Source organism: Meriones unguiculatus, chromosome 3 (genome assembly GCF_030254825.1).
Source record: "Meriones unguiculatus strain TT.TT164.6M chromosome 3, Bangor_MerUng_6.1, whole genome shotgun sequence".
Classification (NCBI taxonomy): Eukaryota; Metazoa; Chordata; class Mammalia; order Rodentia; family Muridae; genus Meriones; species Meriones unguiculatus.
This window is the reverse complement of record NC_083351.1, coordinates 48,410,379-48,432,934: the sequence shown is the minus strand read 5'-3', so window position 1 is coordinate 48,432,934 and position 22,556 is coordinate 48,410,379. Positions and strand designations below refer to the sequence as shown.

General features: G+C 40.4%; 1 protein-coding gene across 1 annotated transcript in view; it reads right to left on the bottom strand.

The window, feature by feature from the left end:
• The window catches only part of Musk (muscle associated receptor tyrosine kinase), a 97,409-nt gene that overhangs the window by 24,608 nt on the left and 50,245 nt on the right, over positions 1–22,556 (bottom strand). Inside the window, exons 6-8 of the mRNA XM_021657433.2 lie at positions 21,623–21,652; positions 15,738–15,862; positions 6,411–6,570 (exon numbers count right to left, since the gene is read on the bottom strand). Of these exons, the coding sequence (XP_021513108.1) occupies positions 6,411–6,570; positions 15,738–15,862; positions 21,623–21,652 (315 nt within the window). The remainder of the gene's footprint in view (positions 1–6,410; positions 6,571–15,737; positions 15,863–21,622; positions 21,653–22,556) is intronic.

Genomic DNA, 22,556 nt, shown 5'->3' with positions numbered 1-22,556 from the left:
GAAAATACTTATTTCACCAAATTTTGTGATTAAGTCAATAGAGAAGGTAGACCGATAAGAAAGTAGATTAGAGAGAGAGATGATAGAGATATATAGAGAGATAGATAGATAGATAGTAAGATAAATAGAGGTAGATATAGATAGATAATGAATAGATAAATGATAACTGGTGCTGGGAATGTAGTTTCTAACTGCTAGCTGTATTAGTAGTAGCAGCAGTCAGAGAAACTGCATCAGTCACAGAGAGGACTGAATTAAGGAAATCCGTTTGCTCTTTTCCCTATAAATCCTCTTCCCCTCTGATATGAAGGAGCTAGAACAGAGGATGAAGGGAGCCGGCTGCACAGCAGCAGAACATATTTCATCCGTTCCCCTGGGTTCCTGAATAGGTAGCTGCTTATCAGTGGGCGGACTGAAGCAGAAGAATTTATAAGTGGATAATAAAACTGGAGGCTTAAGCTAGATTAGATTGCTGTATTTAATCTGTAAATATCACCCAAGAGTTGTGAAACCTGCTTAAAAGCTTGAAATGAATTTGGTTCAGTAATGGAAAAGAAGATTCTAGAAAGCATAATTTCTCAGTCTCCAGTGACTGGAGAACAGATGCAGTTTGCTCTGTGTGCATGTCAAGTCTAGATCTCAGTACACTGCTTGCACATGTCATCTTGAGACCTTGTCACCTCTCTGTTTCCAATTGCATTTATGAGCCACTCAAGCTTGTTTTCAAATTCACAATATTAAAAAAATACACACTTTTAGTACAGATCATGGTTTTAGCAACAAACTCTCATCCCTTCTGACATGGGTTGCTTAGCGTGGATGCATCCTTCTGGTGCTAAGGAAAACTGTATTCCTTTAGGACAAATTGCCATCAATTCAGAAATGGGAACTGGGAAATGCAGCTGTGTATCCCTGTGATTATTCTAGTTGTCTCCAGTTGACTCAGGAAAGTGATCATTTCAGGGATCATGGCTGCCTTGTTCTCTACTATAGGGCTGAGGGGTTCTAGAGGAGGCATCTTGCCAAATGCATGTCATCCTGTGAGATTAAATCATAACTGCGCCTTTCGGGGTTGATGGGAAACTAAGCTTCCTGGCTCAAGGGGACAGGCTCAGGAACATTTATCATTCCTTTTGATGACTGCTATCATATGTAATGCCCCAGAAAGAAATGTATGATATTTCTCAAACAACGGGGAGGAGCTGAAACACATGGATGGTTGCTGGGAAAGTGAAGGCTGTTCTTTCTTTTCATTGTCCTTCAAACACTAGAAATATCATGAGAAAAAACCTGAAACACATAGAAATCAGGCCTTTCCACAGCCAGCTTTCCTGCTGGAATGAGTAAACAAACAGAGATAAGGCTTCCAAGTGAAACAATGGCTGTTTCAGGGAACTGTGAACTGCAGGGCATGAGGGGATGAATGGTCAAACTAGGAGGTAATGGGAGTGTAGCTAAAGGGGCACTGAGAGAAGGGCAAAAGAAGACGTCTGTCTGACTGAAGCCCCAATTTTTCTAGCAAGGCCAATAGAGGACATCAGAGACAGGCCTGCTGGAAAGGAGGTATCATTCTCAAGGTCTGGGAAACCTGAGGAGAATGTGGACATCCTCACTACAAATACCTCCTTCTCCAGCCCCTGAATGAATGTGATGCTAAAGATCCCATTTTCATCACGGTGACCTCACCTCCCTGGAATATTGACCAGTGGAACACTCCTAGAGTTAGAAGGTAGTTTCCTTGGGATTCCAGAGGCTTCCAGCAGATCTAACTGACAAGAAGAACTAAGGAGATGATGGCATATGATCCTGATAAATGAGAGGTCTTAGTCAATCACACAAGGGGTACTCATCAGGACAGGGAAGGAGGGTCAGATCTCAATCGTTGACACATGCCAGAGAACAGGTGAGGAGCTGGACAAGAGGAAGGTAGAGAGGTGAATAATTTGGATACACACTTTTGTAGATTGTGAACCCTAATCTCTAAGCAGAGCAGGGGCTGCCTCTATCATGAACTCAGTTGCCTGTTCTTTGATCATTTGCCTCTTGTGATGCAGCCTTGTCAGAGCACAGTGGAAGAGGATCCACTGATGAGACTTGATAAGCTATGGGCAGATGGTAGAGGAAGAGAACTCCTCCTTTCAGTGGACTAGGGGAGGGGATAGAGGGGAAGAGGGTAGGAGGGTGGAACTCAGAGGAGTTGAAGGAGGGGACTTCAATCAGGATATATAATGAATAAATTGTAAAAAAATAAAAAGAAAAAAGATGAAAGCCAAAAGAAGCTTTCTGTTTCTGTCTTTTGTTTGTTTGTTTTTTTAACTCCTCACTTGGAATTCTAAAACAAATCATAGTACAAGGGTCTCCTACACCCTGACGTGGGCAACAACACTAGAATCAGTGGAATGGCATGGCATGGGAGCATGGCCAGCAGGCTGGGTGAAGAAATCTGAATTGTGCTTTGACTTCTCACACCCTGCAAGAGATGCAAGGGTAGATTCAGGCCCACAGAGGACACATGCAGCTGAGCAGAAAGTCAGCAGGCCTACCTTCAGGTCTTAGTGAGGATCGACAGGGCGACCTCACTGCTAAGGTAACAGAACAGTCTCTATGTGGGGATTTGGAGATGATTTGGCTGAGCTGATGAGAGGTGATTCTCTAGAAGGTTCCCAAAGGCAGCAAATCATCCAGGGAAGTCCTTTGGCTTCTAACCTGGCTAAGAGATGAAATCACAAGTTCTCCAGCCTCAGTTCCTTTTTTTTTTTTTGTATTTTTTCCTTTTTTTATAGTAATTACAGTTTATTCACTTTGTATCCCATCTGTAGCCTCCCTTATTCCCTCCCAATCCCATCCTCCCTCTTCTCCTATGCTCCTCTCCAAGTCCATTGATAGGGGTGGTCCTCCTCCCCTTTCATCTGACCCTAGCCTATCAGGTCTCATCAGGACTGGCTGCATTGTCTTACTCTGTGGCCTGGTGAGGCTGCTCCCCCATCAGAGGGAGGTGATCAAAGAGCCAGCCACTGAGTTCATGTCAGAGACAGTTCCTGTTCCCCATACTAGGGAACCCATTTGGAGACTGATCATCCATGGGCTACTTCTGAGCAGGGGTTCTAGGTTATCTCAATGCGTGGTTCTTGGTTGGAGTATCAGTCTCAGAAAAGACCCCTGTGCCCAGATTTTTTGGTTCTGTTGCTCTCCTTGTGAAGCTCCTGTCCCTTCCAAGTCTTTCTATCTCCCCCTTCTTTCATATGATTCCCTGCACTCTGCCCAAAGTTTGGCTATGATTTTCAGCACCTGCTCTGATATCCTGCTGGGCTGCCTCAGGTCTTTAAAACTAGGGATTGGCAGACACCATTGAAGTATAAACCCCTCTCTTCCTTACCATCTAGGGAAGTGATGGAAGAAGAAAAGAGGGGGGAACTCAAGCAAGGAATTATCAGTTAAAGACAAAGAATGCAACAGAGGGCCTCTGAAAGGCTCTACCCTGCAGAGTATCAAAGCAGATGCTGAGACTTTTGGTCAACCTTTGGGCAGAGTGCAGGGAACCTTATGAAGGAAGTGGGAGATAATAATATCTGGAGAGGATAGGAGCTCCACAAGGAGAGCAACAAAACCAAAAAATCTGGGCACAGGAGTCTTTTTGAGACTGATACTCTAACAAAGGACCATTCATGGAGATAACCTAAAACCCCTGCACAGATGTAGCCCATGACAGTTCAGTGTCCAAGTGGGTTCCATAGTAATAAGAACAGGGACTGTCTCTGACATGAACTGATTGGCCTGCTCTTTAATTACCTCCCCCTGAGGGGGAAGCAGCATCACCAGGCCACAGACGAAGACAAAGCAGCCACTCCTGATGAGACCTGATAGATTAGGATCAGAAGGAAGGGGAGGAGGACTGCCCTATTAGTGGACTGGGGAAGGGGCATGGGTGGAGAAGGGAGAGGGAGGGTGGGATTAGGAGGGGAGGAGGGGGGAGCTACAGGGGGAATACAAAGTGAATAAATTGTAATTAATAAAAATAAAAATTACAAAAAAAAAACAAAAACGAGATAAAGAATGCCTAAATGATATCTGAAGACTGGCAACATTAATATTTATCTTTATCTAGCAGAGAACAAGCTAACTAAATCACAACAGTTTATATGCCTGAAACACCCCTATGTAAATGTGCTCATCCATCCCTCATGATATATTGAAATCTCAAGCATATATTAACTAGTTCTTTCACTAAAGCGCCACCTTTGAGCACTTGCAAATTTAATCCTGGCAGTCCCTCCTTTTCTCTCAGTCCCTGTCATGCCATTGTGTTATGGATACCATGTCTTTTCTAGGCTCATGGGCCACATTTAACATATTTAATAAATGAATATAAAGCCCACTATAAACAGTAAAGTGCAGTATAAATGGTAATTTTTTATTAATATTTTAGTATGTTGAGTCTTTTTGGTGTCTCGTCATTGTCTGGATGAAGTGGTACCCTTTAACTGATCCAGTGACCAAAGACTCTATAGACAGGCACATCCTCCAAGGAGATGGTGGGGGGGACCCTATTTCACCTTTGTAGGAATGTCCCTGAGGTTCAGCCTTGTCTACTGCTACTTCTGTGGTCTCTATTCATTTCAGCTTAAAAATTATAGGCACTATTGGAAAGTTCTTCATCGGGGAAGATCAAAGAAATAGGCTGAAATAAGAAACAGCTGCTCCAGGAGCTGGCCCTGAGTCCTTCCAGTGCTGGCTTTACCCATTAGGCCAAACACCTCTTGACGGGTCCTTAAACAGTAGGCCTGCTATGAGTCTAACATGCCTGGCATTTCCTGATACAAGGATTATTTCCACCTTTAGGAATTCCATAAATGTGCCCAGAAGCCTTTTGGACATTTATCTTTTAAAAATAACCCTTCAGAACACAATGCAGATAGCCTAGAAACCCATGTCAGCTGTTTCCTGCAAGTCCTGCTGTCACTGGATAACATAGGGAAGTGAAGAAAAAAAAAAAAAAAAACTCTAAAAATGCTCTTAAGAAACAGTAATGTGGAAACTGACTCAGCCATGGTAAATATCTACCAACTTTCTGAAATCCTTGTGAAGTTTGCTTAGGAGATGTTCTTAAAAAAAAAAAAAAAGATGGAGGAAAGAAGGAGGGAAAGATGGATAGAAGTATGGAAGGAAGGAATCCAGAAAGGGAGGTGTCATCAAGGAAGGGAGGAGGAGATAAAGAAGAGAGGCAGAAACAGAGTTGGGGTAGGAGAGGGAGGAACTAAGCAGAAGCAGAGAAAGGAGGATGAGAGGAAGGAATTATAGATAGGAACAGAGAGAGGAAGAGGAAAAGGAAGAAAAAAGAAAAATAGGTCCTATAAATTGGTATCTATCATTTGAGCAAGAATATTGAGATTTAGTTTTTGACAAAACAAAATCTATGTCTCTTGAGGTAGTGCTATTCCCAATTTTCTGAGAAAGCGCCAGATTAATTTCCAAAGTGGTTGTACAAGTTTGCACTCCCACCAGCAATGGAGGAACCCTTTCTCCACATCCACTCCAGCATGTGTCACTTGAGTTTTTGATCTTAGCCATTCTGATAGGTGTAAGATGAAATTTCAGAGTTGTTTTGATTTGCATTTTCTGATGACTAAGGATGTTGAGCATTTCTTTAAGTGTTTCTCTGCCATTTTATATTCCTCTGTTGAGAATTCTCTGCTTAGCTCTGTACCCCATTTTAATTGGATTATTTGGATTGTTGGTGTCTAATTTCTTGAGTTTTTTATATATTCTGGATATTAGTCCTCCATCGGATGTAATGTTGGCAAAGATCTTTTCCAGTCTCCATGTTGATCTCTGAGTGAGGGGAGCAGGGGTTGCCTCTATCATGAACTCAGTTGACTGCTCTCTGATCACTCGCCCCTGATTATGCAGGCTTCTCGGGCCATGGAGGAAGAGGATCCAAGCAGTGTTGATGAGACTTAATAAGCTATGGACAGATGGCAATAGTGGAGAACTCCCCCTTTCAGTGGACTAGGGGAAAGGGATGAGGGGAAGAGGGAAGGAGGGTGGGACTGGGGGAGTTGAGGGAGGGGGCTTCAATTGGGATATATAATGAATAAATTGTGAAGAATAAAAAACCTGCTCATGCAGCATAGCCATGACCAAAGGATCTTTTCATCTTTTGTTATATTTGTGTTACGAATATATTCATGGAGATAAATTTTGCTTCTCAAAGTGACCCAGAGATAAGTAAAAAAGGGGAAGAACATTGTTTTAAAAACCTATGTCTCCATTATCCATGAGTGTCAAAATGGACAAGGGAAAAGCCTCAGGGGGCTAGGGTGGTAAAAGAAGCTGTCTCTATTCCAGATGCTGTCATGTGCCCGCTGGCGCTGGCCCCCTCTCCTGGAGCAGGGCAAACAATTAGCACCTACCTGCTATACTGACAGTGGCTGCAGCCTTTGCTGTACTGTATTTCTCTCCGTGCTTATTGGTAGCTATGCATGTGTAGAGTCCTGGCCTGGTGATAAAGAGCTGGAGTCTTGAGTCAATCACTCGGTCTTTCACACTCTCTTGGATGGAGCCTGAAGAAACCTGGTGGGTGGGGGAGGGAGGAAATAAAAGGTAGAACTAGCTTACCCTTTCCTAACTGCAGAGATATTCTGGAAGGATAGAACATTTCAGTTATGATCAACTGGCATGAGGAGAACTGCAAACATAGACATAAGTTTCCTGTTCCTAGGCCCTTGTCCTTGCACTTGTCAATCCCTTCCTCAAAAGGTTTCATTCTCCACACTTTGATCTGGGCTAGTGATGTATTCTGAGATTACTTACAAAGCTCTGGTGCACTGTGGCTTTCTTTCTTTCTTTCTTTCTTTCTTTCTTTCTTTTTCTTTCTTTTTTTCTTTTTTTTTTTTTTTTTTTTGAGTCTGGATCTTTCTGTATATAACCTAAAGAGAACTTATTGGATATGGTGGTTTGAATGAAAATGGTCCCCATAGACTCATAGGGAGTGGTACTATTAGGAGGTGTGGCCTTGTTGGAGGAAGTGTGTCAATGGGGGTGAGCTTTGAGATTTCACATGTTCTAGCCAGGCCCAGTGTCTCTTCCTCTTCCTTCTTCCTGCCTACCCAGATGTAGAACTCTTGGCTTTTTCCCCATCACCATGTCTGCCATCATCACACTGTCATGTTTCATGCCATGACAATAATGGACTAAATCTCTGAACCAGTAAGCCAACCTTAATTAAATGTTTTCTTTATCAGAGTTGCCATGGTCATGGTGTCTCATCACAGTAATAGAAACCCCTACTGGAGGATGAAATAAACATGGCCCATCTACCCCCCAGTAAAAGCTCCAGACCAGCAGATATATGAGGAGGGATATTCTGGACTAACCAAGACCTACCTAAACTGCCAGCCCTCCTAGCCTAGTATTTGGCGATCCTGGCTCAAATCAGCAAAACCATCCAGTTGACCCACAGACTTGTGACCACTAAGAGTTCTTGTTTTAATCCACTTGGTTATAGCTGGTTTATGAGATAAAAGCAGGTAACTAATACAAGCTCCAATATTATTCTTTGAAATACTTTAAGATTTATCCTGACCGCAGACAGGAGGAGACATGAATAAGAAGTTTTAGACTCTATAACATCTGATTACGTCTCTATAAATGGACATCAGATTGACAGATGTGTAATAAGAAAAGTGATTTGTGAGGTCAAGTCACTCTGAGGCACAACATACAAAATGTGATGGAGCCTCAAACCAAAATACAAATGCCATTGCAGAGCTAGAATACAATATATTAGTAATTGACAGATTAATTATACAAATGCCTATTCATCATTCCAACTATACATTTCCTTATTAACTGTCATTCTACCAGCCCAAGACTGTCCATATTTTCCATTCAGCTGGGAGTTAAACTCTTTACTCCTCATGGTATGACACCAAAGCCAATGACTTTTAATTATTATGTTCCCTAGTCCTTGAAGAGAAGGCAAATGAGTTGTTAGCAAGCAAGCCTAGTAGCTTGGATCTTGAATGTTTCAAAGCTCCTGTGTGAACAGGTTGGTTGGCAGCCTTGGTCATGTTGGAAAGCTGTGTAAGTGTTAGCAGGTAGGACCAAGAAGTTACATCCTCAAACATGTGGCTTTGAATGGGATGTTGAATCACTGCTTCTTTTTTGTCCACTTCACAGCTGTCCTAAGGAGATCAGCCTCATTCATACATTCCACAGCAGGTACAGGTATTGTATTGAGTCATATCCAAGACAGAAATCCAAATGACTATAGACTCAGACCTCTGAAACCATGAGCCAAAATGAATCTGTCACCCTTTTTATGTTGTTTCTCTTTGTCACAGCAACAAAAATAGAAAGCTACAACCTTAACAAATCAACAACAAATGTCATTGTTAAGATGGTAGCTTATTCTGAAATGGCAATTCTTTCTTCTGTTTTCTTAAGCCTGTGACACATTATCAGTAACTATTTATTAATCACCACTATTTAGGTGAAGAGAAAATGATACTAGCTTGAAGGAAATTCAAGCGATTGAGGAAAATTAAAGAATTAGCCAGTGGTATTTTGGAGGACTAGACATCAGCATCATGCTCAATTGAGCTTGGTTCCCTGGAATAAATTCCTTAGTGTGAGTATTGCTAAGAATGGGACATTTGAAGAATGTTATCTTACTATTATGCCTGCAGATTTTTATAATAGCAAGAGGAAAGGAAGCTCTGAGATGTGACCAGCTTTTTATTATTTAAATCTCTCTCTTCCTCTCTCTGTGTGTGCACACACAAGTGCTTGCCCACACATAGGCATAGGGTGAGGTGCCACATTGCATGTACGTAGGTCAGAGGACAACTTTGGATGGCTAGCCTTGTCTTCTACATTGTGTGAGACAGGATCTCATGCCTACTGTATGCACCAGTCTCTGCCTCCAACATCTCTGTGGTGACTCTGGGATTACACATGCAAACTTTCACTTTCAGCTATTATGTGGGTTCAGGGCATCCAAACTCATGTCCTAATGATTATATGCTCTTTCACATACACTAGTTCCTCAGTCTATGACCAGCATTCTTCTTAATGCCTAGCACTTATCTCCAGCACCACACACTTTCTGTAGCAATTAGGTAATGAAATTTTGTTCAGTTACCTTCCTTGTCTATCATCCTCTATCCTCATTACTAGGCTCAATCAGTGGAAGAACTTTCCAGGTCAGATCAAACATTATTGCATTCCTTCCACATAAAGTAGTCTGGTCTCTATGGGAAACTGACAAAGCAGGGAAAATGTCTTTAAGAGGTATGCATCCTGGCTAGCAGGATAACTCAGATAGCAAAGTGCTTGAACTCCAGAATTCACATAAAAAGAAAGGAAAGAAAGAAAAGACTGGGCTTAATGATGTGAGTTTGTAATTCCACAGCTGGAAGCCTAGACAAACAACACTTTGGCCTCACTTCCCTGCCCTCCCTGTACGTGAGCATGCATTCAGAAATTTCTGCTGAAATGTCGTATTTCTCAGAAGCTCAGCATCTTATAGATACAAGTTTCCATTTTAGGTCTAAGCAGAGGGACATCTTTAGACACAAACTCTCTCTGATTTTACTACAAAACAGCAATGAGAAACAGACTGAGGTCTGAGCTTCCATGGGCAGTCAGTGTGCTTGGTGCCTTTTCCTTTAAATCTTGTTTCTGAGGATCATCTCTTTCCAGTTTATAGCAGTGAAGCTGTGGAGCTGTTGCTTTCCTCCTTTGCCAAGTTAATTCCTTCCTTGGAGGAGAAGAGCTGTTCAGGGCTGTGAAGCAACTTAGAAACAAGCAGTCGTCCCCCCCCCCCCCCACACCCAATGCCGCCCCACTGGTTCCTGTTCACACGGAAGCATGTCATTCCTAAACACCTTCCTGAGGTTACAAGGTCCCTGGAAACGTGCCTCACAGAAAGGAGAGGAGCTCTTCAAGCTGCCTGAGCTCTCTAGAGGACTCCATCCAAGTGCTGAAATAGTTGAGTGGAGAGTTCTGAAGCTTGCTGCTCAAGGATGATGTGGTTCTACATGTTTTTCCTCCTGCGTCCAGCAGCCTCACTCGATTCCCTCAGTGACTCACGCACAGCAGGCCTTGTTAGTCATAGTTTGAATTTGTTTTTCGTTCTTCATAGCTCATCCTGACCAACGGTTTAGTATTTTTGATGATCTAAAAATAAAAGCAACACTCTGCCCTCTATTTGGATCATATTGTTCGTCTCTGCATCATAGAAAAACAGATACTCAATGAGAGGTATTTCCCTGTTGCTTTTATTTCCATAGCCATAAATATTGCCCACTTTCAAGCTGGCTACTGAGTTATTCTACATAACACTTGTTATATGTAATTACTTTGTTTTACCAGTTAATAATATAAAATGACTCCAAAGTTCACATACTTGAAACCAAAATTATGTCCCTTTAAAACGCTGGGTGAAATATGTTTATCTGTAAGAATATTTAAAAATCACAACGTTCAAAACATATGCACTGCCTGCTTATTTTACAAAATTCTTCTAAAAAAAAACTGTTTCAACTTTTACAAAATTTTTAGGAATCTTGCATTGAACAAAAAAGAGAGACGAACGATTTTTCCTAAACTTTTAGTTAAATGTCTATATAAGTTATTATTAGAATAGCTTTCAATAAATGTTTCTATAACATACAGTCTCTTTTTAAAAATAGTAATCTCTTAGTCTATCAGTTCACATCAAAAGTGGCTGCATTGTCCTCTACTGAACTGATAGACTAAGATCAGAAAGGAGAGGAGAACCTCCCCTATCAGTGGACTTGGGGAGTGGCATGCATGCAGAGGGAGGAGGGAGGGTGGGATCGGGAGGGGAGGAGGGAGGGGCTTATGGGGGGATGCAGAATGAATAAAGTGTAATTGATGAAAAATTTAAAAAAATAAAAATAAAAAAATTAAAAAAATAGTAATCTCTTATTTATCACCATTAAATTATTATAGCCACTATTTTAAAAGAAAATAAAAGCTACCTGTCACTCTCAAGTTTATTTTACTACAAATTTCCATGAAAAAAAAATTTACAAGATAAGAAAAAGGACACATCTTCCTAAAGTTGGGGCCATTCTTTGACTTTCTTCTACTCTTTGTCTCTGATTGGTCAATGTTTTAGTTTGCATGGGAGAAGAGAGTTAGTTTCATCTTTTATAGTGTTACACGTTTTTTTACCACATTGAGAGGTTAGTTTTAGTTTGGCTCTAGTCAGTGGGTAGCCAGAGTGCATCCTGTGAACACTTCTTATGCAACATTCTTAGTTGATGCTCCGATGTTTCCTCCAGGGTAAGTCTAAATCCAGTCAAGTTGACACTGAGTATTGTCCGTCAGAGAGAGGAATCTGTTCATGAGGAGTCTGAGTAGAGAGAATGTAGAGAGAGAAGCTATCCTCAAAGCTATAGCAGAAGAAACTGCCTCAGAGTGTTAGAAACTTCCATCTCACCCTTTCCACCAAAGAAAACGATGCAAGCTTGCTAGGGGGATCCACGAGGCTAGCCTAACACTGTCCTTGGAACATGATCTTGGTAGCTCACTGAAAGAACAAGCTGCTCCCAGTTTAGAAAACAAATACAATAATCCAGAACAGAAAATAGAGCAAGATGAAACAGGAGAGTGAAACGAAAAAGAGAGCGAAGAGATAGGATATCACAAGCAAAACAGCCATTTACTGTGAAAATGCTATGTTCATCAATAGTTGATTCAATTGATGATAAGGAACTATATTGATTTAAATTGTGTCTGTACCAAAACAATGAAAACGTTTCTATTTTTTTGAATTTTATTTTATTCTTATCAGTTACATTTTATTAACTCTGTATCCCAGCCATTCCCCACTCCCTCATTCCTTCCCAGTCCTTCCCTCCCTCCCTCATCTCCACTGTGCCCCTTTCCAAGTCCACTGATAGGGGAGGACCTCCTTCCCATTCATCTGATCCTGTTTTATCAGGTATCTTCAGGACTGGCTGCAAAGCCCTCCTCTGTGGCCTAACAGGACTGCTCCTCCCTTGTTTCTAAACACAATTTTAAAACTGTGGTAGTAATGTTTGTCTTTTGTTTTGCTTTGTTTTGTCAAAGTGATGCAAGCTAGAGTCACCTTGGAACAGTACCCTTAGCTGAGGACTTGCCTCTGTCAGACTGGCCGATAGACAAGTCTCAGGGGTAAAGGTTTTCTTGATTAACTGTTCATATGGAATGGGCCAGCCCACTGTGGGTGTTACCATCTGTTGAGGCTCATATGAGAGGGACAGCAAAGGACTTCAGAACTCATGGCCCACTGGTTAGCACTATAATGATGGGTGGATATGCCTTAAAGACTACATGTCCTGAGGACTTCACACTGTTTAGAGCATCACTCTGCTTCTAGCCCCTCACTGGGCAGCATCATTGGCACTCATAATAATAGTGCTTGAATTTTTTTAAGCATTGCTGCTGGAGCAGATTAATGATTCAACCACCACCCTTGAAAAGAACTTAGAGATAAAGATTGTTAGCAATGACCACCAGCCTTGGAAAGAATTTGGAGAAATAGATTGTTTAGGTTAAGATGTTTTTGTCAGTGACTCTGGTGTAAAAAATCTTGAGGAATAATTTGAGGTTCAGAAAGGCACATTCTTAATAGTTGAGCTAGGTACTTTTTTGAGGTTATGGGAGCAAGAACAATAGCCCAAATTAGCACTGGCTGATGCGACTCTCTCACTGAAATTTGGCTAGTGGTCAAAGTGATATCAATTTCTTGTACCCATTTTTGCCCTCAGCTTTCTTACACTATTTAATAAAACTTATTAACAAGTAGATGTGCACCTTGAGGATTTAAAGTAGAAATGGATGATTTTTTTTATATATAAAAGCTTAGATTTGTGCCTCAAGATTTTTGAGATTACTTTTAAGATAATTGATTCTTTCTTTATAACTGCAAATTACAGCCTGCCAGTAAAGAGAAACTGACTGAGAAAATTACCTTGCTTGCCTAACAGGTTGCTTAGTTACAAATGTATGTGGGGTGTTGGAAATAATTTGTTTTCTTCACCTATTATACGTAAAATATTTTTGATGTAAAATTATTGGGAAACCTGCTGTTTTTCATGCTCGTTCACTAAAAGAAAAATAGAATGTAATCACACTGTAGTTTTTATACTGCCTGAAAGATTTTGCTTGGTTATATAAGCTATGGAATAAAAAACAACGTTGCTAGTTTATTGGCACTTGCTCCTTGAAGCTTCTTGAAGCTTGCTTCATCCACCAAGCATGTGTGTATGCGTGTGTGCATGTGTATGTTTGTACGATTCCTTTCCCCACTTTCTATTTTTCTCTTTGACAACCACAAGGCCCCCACTGGTTACAAGAAGCAGTTATGACAGAGAAAATCAAGCTTTGCACCCTCAAAGAAAAGTCTGCTGGGTAACAAGTTAACGACTAGACTATACAACTGCCTCAGTTTATCCCTGACCTGTCGAAGCTGGCTTTTGACAACCACCCCTGGGCAGGTGGTCCATGGCTGCATAAGAAAGAAGAATAAGTCAGCCATGCAGAGTAAGCCAGTGAGCAGCATTACCTTGTGGTCCTGCTTCAGTTCTTGCCTCCAAGGTCCTGCTTGAGTTCCTGCCTTGACTTCATTTCATGATAAACTATAAGCTGTCAGCTTAAATAAAACCTCTCTTTCTCAAGTTGATTTTAATCACAATGTTTCATCACAAGAACAGAAAGCAAACTAAAATAAAATTAAAAGGATATTCACACCAAACACAGACAAGAGGCAATATTTTAAAATATGACAATAATAATTCTGATTAATTTCCCTTTCTAGATACCAATAAACTAGCTGTTATAGATGAACCTTCACCCTGAAAACAAAACTCCAGAAAAATTTAATATATAAATTTAAAAAAATCTTAAAAAAATAAATTAAATAAAATCTTAAAATGCAGATTATTATTCTTCCCCTGAAAGACTTTGCAACTATGGGAAGTTCGAATTTTCTTTTGGATGTCTTTAAGGAGTGAGAAGAGAAGTTAAAATGTAGCAATTATAAGGTATAGAGAATAATTAGATACAATAGAGATCTCAAAGCACTAGGTACCAGCATCATGTCAATATGCAGATTTTTGTTCTCTGCCATGAGTGAAATAGTCCACGTGAATTGTTATACCTATGCTATAATCACCAGACATATACATAGAGCTCCAGACCTTAAGTGTTACAAGATTAGATGCAGTCCTATTCTGACAGAATAAAGCAAAAATTATTTCCAAAGAAAGGTACCACCCTCAAGCACTCAAATTAGACATCTTCATTTCAGCACAATGAATCGTGGTTACTCACAGATAACCAGACACACAGAGGAACAGGGCACAATGAAGAAGAGTCATAGGACAATAGACAATAGAAACAGACTTGCAAATGAGTTCCATGTCAGAAAAGGAAAGCTGAAGTTGCTTCAGAGGCCTCTGCGGGCCTTTTGGACTGCCAGTGGCCACATGAACTCCTTATCTCTGCATACTTTACTCATCTGTAACCACACTGACCTCTTGCTGCCCCTCCAACAAACCATGTCTACATCCTTATCTTAGAGACATTGGTGATCTGCCAGCAGCTCTCCACATAGCTTCACCGTCATCATATTCAGACCTTTGTCCAGATGTCCTTGTCCCAATTAGACTCAACTGCTCTATTGAGACTGGAATCTTTCTCCTAAGGTTCAACTCTCTGTCTCATTTACAGCTTTATTTTGTTTGTTTGTTTCATCAAAGTTGACACAATCCACACACAACATACATTTTCTCTGACTTTGTTCTCTGCTCTTTCCTACCAGAATGGAAGCTGTTTGACATCAGGGAAGGTCTCTTCTTTTCCTTGGGAGACCTTTTCCTTCTTCTTACCACAGATTCTAGAATAGCACTTGATGCTAAGATGCACAACATGCATTTGTAAAATGACAGAGTGAATGCTTATATGTGAAGTGCTTAGAAGAGGGCCTGGCTCAAAATAACCATGGGACCACATTAGCCATTATTAGTACTGCTAAAAATTAAGAAAAACATATTGATGTTGAACTGGTACAGATCAATTATAATTCTGGATTATTTTCCATTAAAGTTTCCTCTACCAGTACTCTGGTCTTTTTCTGGTACATTTTATTAAATTAATTTAGTTGTAGGAAGAACTTGGAAACATTTCTCTTTTACATACAGAAAGCAAAGGGAGTATGCTACTATTTCTATGATACAGAGAAAGATGTAAACTCCCAGGGTTCAATGTCAATGTCAGTGGTTTCTGGGACCAAGGACAGCTTTAAACACTGATTCTAGTAGGACCAATGATACAGACAGAAATGGTAACACTATGTCTTAGTTACTTTTCTATTGCTATGACAAAATACGTATGACCAAGGCAATTTATAACAGATAACATTTACTTTGGGGCTTATTGTTTCAGAGGGTTAGAGTCTTTGATGGTGGAACAAAGATATGGTGGTAGGAACAGTTGAGAGGCAGAGAGAGTGACAGAGGGAATGGCCTTTTAAAACTGCAAAAACCCACCCTCAGAGACACACTTTCTAATCCTTCCCAAACAGTTCCATCAAGTGGGGACTCAAACATATGAGGCTTGAGGGCTGTTCTCATTCAAATAACCACATACTATAGGTACCTACTGTGTACAAAACTGACCACCAGTGACTCTTCCCCAAATAACCCCAATCCCAAGACACTCACAGCATTTCCATTTTCAATCCAGCTGATGGTAGGGACAGGGATGCCTATTGCTGTGCAGCGCAGGGTCACAAAGGAGCCAAAGGTGACATTGTGGGATTCAGGAGCCCGCAGGATTCTTGCAAAAACTGTTAGGAAGACAAAGGGCATGAGTGATTTTTTTTAATGAAATGGCTAAGCAAGATAGGATTTTTTAAACTGCAGTCACACTGTGTGCCCGAGTGCAATCAGTCCTTCAGTGTTGGTTGCTATGCTTGGCCTCCATGCTCTTTCTATTATGATCCTGCAATTGTCACCACCCCAGGACACACTGAGTTTATATTCAACATAAAAGTTGACCTTTGTTAATCCTCAGCCTAGAACATTTTTGCTCATGTCTTCATGTAATGGGTTCCTTAAATGTATAACTCGGGTCTCATTTTAAGGGACATTTTCTTAGAACCTTAATCAACCTCCACACAGAGCAAATCTGACTCACCTTTGCCATTCTATTTTATGATCTTATACACTGATGCTATTTGATATTCCCTTAAACAGTTCCTACTTGTCTTTTCTTCATCTCCCCCATTAGATTGTCGTAGCCCATTTTGTCACAGCTGGATTAAGTGCCCAGAAGCATTCTTGATCAAAATGAACAATACAGGACACCATTTTATCAACTTAAAGAAAATTAGTATTTTATACCCTAAATTCTAGCATAGTAGTGAAAACAAATTCAAATATATCACATATTTCAGATAATGAGATGATATATTGGGAGAAATGAAATTAATATTTTACACAAAGAAGATAATATTTTAGATGTGAGGAGGAAAATGCGTCATTTGCATTCCTTATGGTTACAATTCTTCAGCAATTTAAAAAGGATCAGGTCTTTAGACTCAGTAGTTTTACGTTGAATTAAAGACAAAGGTGGAAACTCAATGTATGGGAGAGCAGTTTACAAGATGCTCTACTCTCCTTTATGAATGTGGAAACTGAATCCCCATTAATTCTATTTACTTTCCCAGACTAATAGCAGTGATGGTAATCAGCCTGGTCTCATGTCTTCTGATGTCAAATCCAGCTGTTTTTTTTTAAAAGTGATTACGAAATCTTTTTGTTTTCCTATCATATTGTCAACATATTTCGTCCTCTTTTCTGTTGTTTTCTGGAGCCAAAGCCCAGAACAACACTTTGTTCATGAATTCATGGAGTTCATGTGGACAAGGCAGGAGATGCACAGAACAATCAGAGCAAGCCTAGTGCTTGTCAGCAGTATCTCTGGCTTTTGATAACCTCTTTAAAAGGTTATATGATTCAAGGGTACAGAAATGTGATGATCTCTCTTGACAGCTGGATCTTTGCTACAAAGTTGAATTAGCTTGACTTCTTCTTTTTTGATATTGAGGGCTCTAAGACACGTGTTGTTTATAACAGTATTGCCTTTGAATTCTTATTTTCCCAACTTAATCTGAGTTCATAAGCTGTGTACTTTTGACAGCCAAACTTGGACTGACAGGCATTGTAGCAGGGGTCAGCCATGCACTCTTCTTGTATTGTGGTGATAGTAATGGAGGCCTAAACCATGCCATACATCTGTCTCACTTGTAACATGTGGCTGGAATACTGTGTGCAGAAGCTGGCACTACAGTGTTCTGAGTTGAGTCACTGTAATCAGTGCCACATGGGGCTCCCTGCCTCTGAGCATTGAAAACAGTGAGATCCTTGAGAGACTTGGAATTGGATCATTTTTATATCAGTCATATTAGATAAGTGTTCTAATGACCTGACTGTGGCCTTGGATTTTAAATGAGGGTCTTTTAGATGAAGATTATGAGAATAAAAACAAAATAGAGAAGTAGGAAATCTAGATTCTTTCTCCTGTTTTGATTTATAGAAGCAAATGTTTTAATTTGGGAACTTCAAATTTTTCTTGGAAATTTAGTAATCAGGGTGGGTTCACTGTGTTTTGATTGACAGCTTTTCTTTTTCTTTTGGCTGCTATTGCATTATAAGGATTGTCATTTAGGTCCATTGCAAAACCCTTGATGACCTATATTGCACAACACAGCTAGGCATAATGTGAGCTAGTGAATAAATCAGTCATCTACTCTTGCACAGTTAATCATAATGTTGAACTTATTTGATTCCCTAAACTGCCTCATACAGAATTTTCTTGGGCCTCTGTTTGAGCACACATGATGGGCACTATTGGCCACCCAAGAGGCTACATGAATAGAAAACTGCTAATAAATAGTTGTTCTTTCCGAAGTGGGTTTCATCCTTAAGTGCACTGTGTTAGGAGAAGAAAATGGCCGGAGATGACAGTGAAGCTGATCTACCCCACACTCCTGAGTTCTCTCCAAAAGATAAGACTCAGCCCTCCCTTTGGTATCAACATCTTCCACCCTTCCCTTCCCTTTTCCTCTCCTCCCAAAGGCGGTTCTGAATATCATTCATTTCTTTTGGGTTGCACTGAAATGTCTTCTAATCACACTATCCTTCATTCCCCTCACCTTGATTATGCTTCATCCTAGTACTGAGAATCGTTTACAACTGCGGGTCCCTTTAGTTATTTGTATTGATTGTTCCTGTCCCTGGGATAGAAGCACATCAAGGTCTGGCTTGGCTTTGCTCATTACTGCAGGCTGTCCTACCTGTATGTGGGTCTCTGTCCATCTCCAGATATACCCTGACTGGTTCAGGGTGAGTAATCAATAAATGCTTATTATGTAAATGAGTGAGGGTATAGATGAATGAGTGAATGAGAGAGTGAGTAGATGAGTGAGTGACTGAGTAGGTGACAGAGTAAGCGAGTAAGTGAGTGAGTGACTTAAAATCTCTCAAGTGATCTGTACGCGGGTGGGTGAAATCAAGTAAATGAAAGTTATCTATGGTTTGTGTATCTCAGCCCTGCTGTGACATCATTCTTACAACTGTTCCACCTACATGAAGGGAAAGAGCTTGATGTGTGGTTGGAAGTTTACTATCAGTTTACCAGGCCAGGACTTCTCTATCCAAACATCTTCTAAGATGTGAAATGTGAAAGGTTGGGAAAGTAAGAATGAAAAGCAGAAGTTATGTTAGACTCCTTGTTAGTCGGGCTAGAACACTCTGTTTATCCATCCAGCTTTATCAGCAATAAAGCTCATGTGTTTTTACCCATCAGTATTTTTTTCTAGCTCTAAATGTGAAAGGTAAAGATGGGCTGAGAGAAATTCCAACCACTTAATAACTGTTGACAACAATCCCAGCAGCTGCAATCAAAAATAAAAGTAGGACTAACTTCATCACCTGTGGTAATGAACTTGAATGTAATTTGAAAGCAAATCCCATTGCTTTAGTGAGTACCCACAAACTGAAAATACATTCTAGGTCATCAATTCAAAGCACAATGACATCAGTTTCTTAGCCAACAAAATCCACATCGAATGTCTTTATTTTGTAATTTATTTTCATGTAAGAAAATGTTTTGTTATATGAACAAGTAAACTGCAGACTAAACGGAGTTTGGAATTAGTTAATGATTTGGGGAACTTTATAAGTATTTTGATATTATACAACTCCTCTTGTTATGGATAATCTGATTTATCACTGTCCAAGTTGCTATTTACTCTTTCTCATTCATGTTCTGTGGGCAGATATGGTGTTATTTACGAGTGCAATGAGAAACCGGCAAAGGCAATGTTTAACCTCTGGATTTTCTCTTAGGGAGTTTCTTCATGTGTTTTGGGCTTGATGTCTCTTGCCCAAATTCACAGACCTACCTGAAGGTTGGGAATACTACATCAGAATTGTTTCTAACAAACACAGCTATACTCCCTCTGTCCCCACCTCAAACACCTGTCACCTCCATTTTTTCAAAATTATTTTGTGTCCATAGTCAGTCTTATGATTGTCATTTTAAAGGATGGTACGGGTTCAAAAGATAAGGCTGTCATACAGCCTGAAATTTTTCTCGTAATGTCATGAAAAACTCAGCGAACAGGAGACACAGACCAAGTCCTGAAATGATGGATACTCTAGTCCTTCTTCTTGCATACAGAGTTCTGGAGGATTTCTAATATTTGGGCCATTTTCCTGTTTCTGGATGATTATTTCAAAGATACAGTGAGAACTCATACATTTTATTTGCTCTTACTTTTTTTCTGAATGATTATTTCCTACCTTCCACTGAAGAATTTTTTGTTTGTTTGTTTTTAAGGTTTCAAACCATCAGTGATCGGCAGGGATAAAGGAAAAGGGGATGGCTTAGAACTGACACAGACGACCGGGTGGAAGGCTTTGACTAGAGGAAAAGATTTCAAATATGGGATAGGCATCTCTTATGGCTTAAATCTAACATGTCTTCCACAGGCTCATGTGGTTGGACACCTTGTCTGCAACCGGTAGTGCTGCTTTGGGAGGTTTGGGGTTCTCCTTTTTTGGAAAACCTTTTTAATTATTTTAATTATGTGCACAATAATTATGTGTGGCTGCATGTGCACTATGCGCACATGCAAGGGCAGGTGCCTGAGGAGCCCAAAGCAGGATGGCAGGCCTTCTGCAGCTGGAGTTAGAGGCAGTTATGAGCCTCCCAGTGTGAATGGTGGGAATCAAATCTGGCTCCTTCGTAAAAGCAGCAAGTGCTCCGAACCACTGAGCCATCTCTCTGGCCCAGGTTCTAGATCCTTTAAGACACGTAGGTTAGCTGGCAGAACTGGGCCACTGGGGCAGACCTTTGGCTTTGTAAGCATTGTGTGGTCCTGGTCCAGGCTCTCTGCTTTCTGTTCCATTGTGATGTGTGGGTCTGTCATCTCACATTCTTGCAGCTACAGTTGGAGCTGCTCCAGCTGCTATGTCTTTCCTGCCAAGATGGTTTGCATTCCCTGGATCTCCAGGCCAAGTGAAACCTCTTTTTCTGGTGGCTACGTCTGTCAGTTATCTTGTCAGGGCAATGAGATAAACAGCTAATACGGTGTTCTAATCTGACATTTTAAAATTCAAAAACTCTTGGAATGCCAACCTGACTCTCAACAAGTTTCAGTTTTGAAGCATGCTAGATGGACTTCAGATCTCTAGATCCAGGATGTTCGACTAGTCAAGTCTGAGCAAACATTCCAGAAGCTGAAAGACTCTGAAACCTGAAGCATTTCTGACTCCAAGCATTTTGGGTAAAGGGTATTTAACCTATTATATTTGTGTCTGTAAAATGAAGAGGCACTGCTCAAAATATCAGCCTAAGATATACAAGAGAAGTCTAGAACCAAACTGTGTGAACTAAGCACTTAGTTTTTAGCCTCAGAGTATCAAAGTTTAGGTGAGAATAGCATCCGTCATAGTCTTCCTGGAACACAAGGTAGCTTCGGTGTACATGAGGATATTCCCAGACAAATTTTATTTCTAGATGCCTTTTTCCTGAATATATTTCAAAAAATATACATGTCAATGTCACTTAAAATACAATCACTGTTATTGATTTAGAGTAAATAAGTTAAACTCCTCAATGAATTGAAATGTTGGTAATCAAACATAAGTTGGCACCTTGAATTTTTAACAATTCTCTAAACTTTTAATACTACTCCCCCCCCCCAAAGAACTTTCTGTTCTGACCTGTGTGGGTTAATTCTCTTGTCCATTCTTTTTTTTTTTTTAATTTTATGTTGTGATTCTAGAATTTGGAACATGCTATTCCAACACTTCTCTGGATTCAATATTCTCCTAAGAAACGTGATTGGTCCATAACGCAAGCCTCTGGGAAAGCAGGCCACCTTCAGGTGCTCTACTTAATGCTATGACGTCTTATTCCCACAGGTCCTTTGTCATTTCTTGACAAACTAATAGCACTTAGGGTCAGGAAAATGAACAATCAAAATATACTGTGCATCTAAAAAGAAGCAGCAACGCAGAAAAGGGGTGAGAAATACCTTTAGTGTCCTGCTCGGGTTCAGTGTCTTCTGTTAATGGGAACAGGACGAAACAGACAAACACACAACAAAGACAAACAAAACAATGCATCGTGAGAAGGGAGATCTTAGATTGTAGCACTTCAATTGCGCACGATTCATAAGAATCTACTTGTTTCTTATTTCAGTAAGAAACAAATGCCATGAAGGGAAACTGCTGACCTTTTTTGCAAGCAAACTATCACATGGCATAAGATTCCAAATTACTACTTGTAGTCAGTCAGTATTATACAGAAAATAAACTACAGCATACCCGAAGACATAGCTCACTCATGCATTTTTGTTTTAATGTGGACAAGGACAATCCCCCCTTTCTTTCAAGGCAACAGAGTCCCTACTATTCTAGTGAATTCTGTTCCTCTGTTCTCTTGGCTTCTCGTCTTACCAGGCCCTGCTGTGAAGTCAGTGTTGTGGACTGTGGGATCTCAGCTATCATTTCTATGGCAATAGACTCATGTTGTGGTAAACAGGGGATTAGAGGGTTTCTGCAGAACCAGAGGCTACACCAACAACGATCTCCAACTCTCATTTAATCCCCAGAGGCAGCTCAGAGAATAGAAGAACAGAGCATTCTGGGAACAGACTAGCCAAAGCTGCTCTGGGAGGGGAAAAAAAGGAAAGAAAGGGAAAAAAGAGGGAGAGAAAGGAAAGAAGGACGGAAGGAAGGACGGACAGAAGGAAGGAAGGAAGGAAGGAAGGAAGGAAGGAAGGAAGGAAGGAAGGAAGGAAGGGGAAGAAAAAAAAGAAAAAGAAAACAAAACAAAAAAACCCAAAACTCTAAATTTGACAGAAATGATGAAGAATTTGTATATATTTTTAGAAACCCTAACCAAGGGGAAATAAAAAACAAATCAGTTGTTTAAAAATGTTTACTATGACCATATCGCATGCAAAC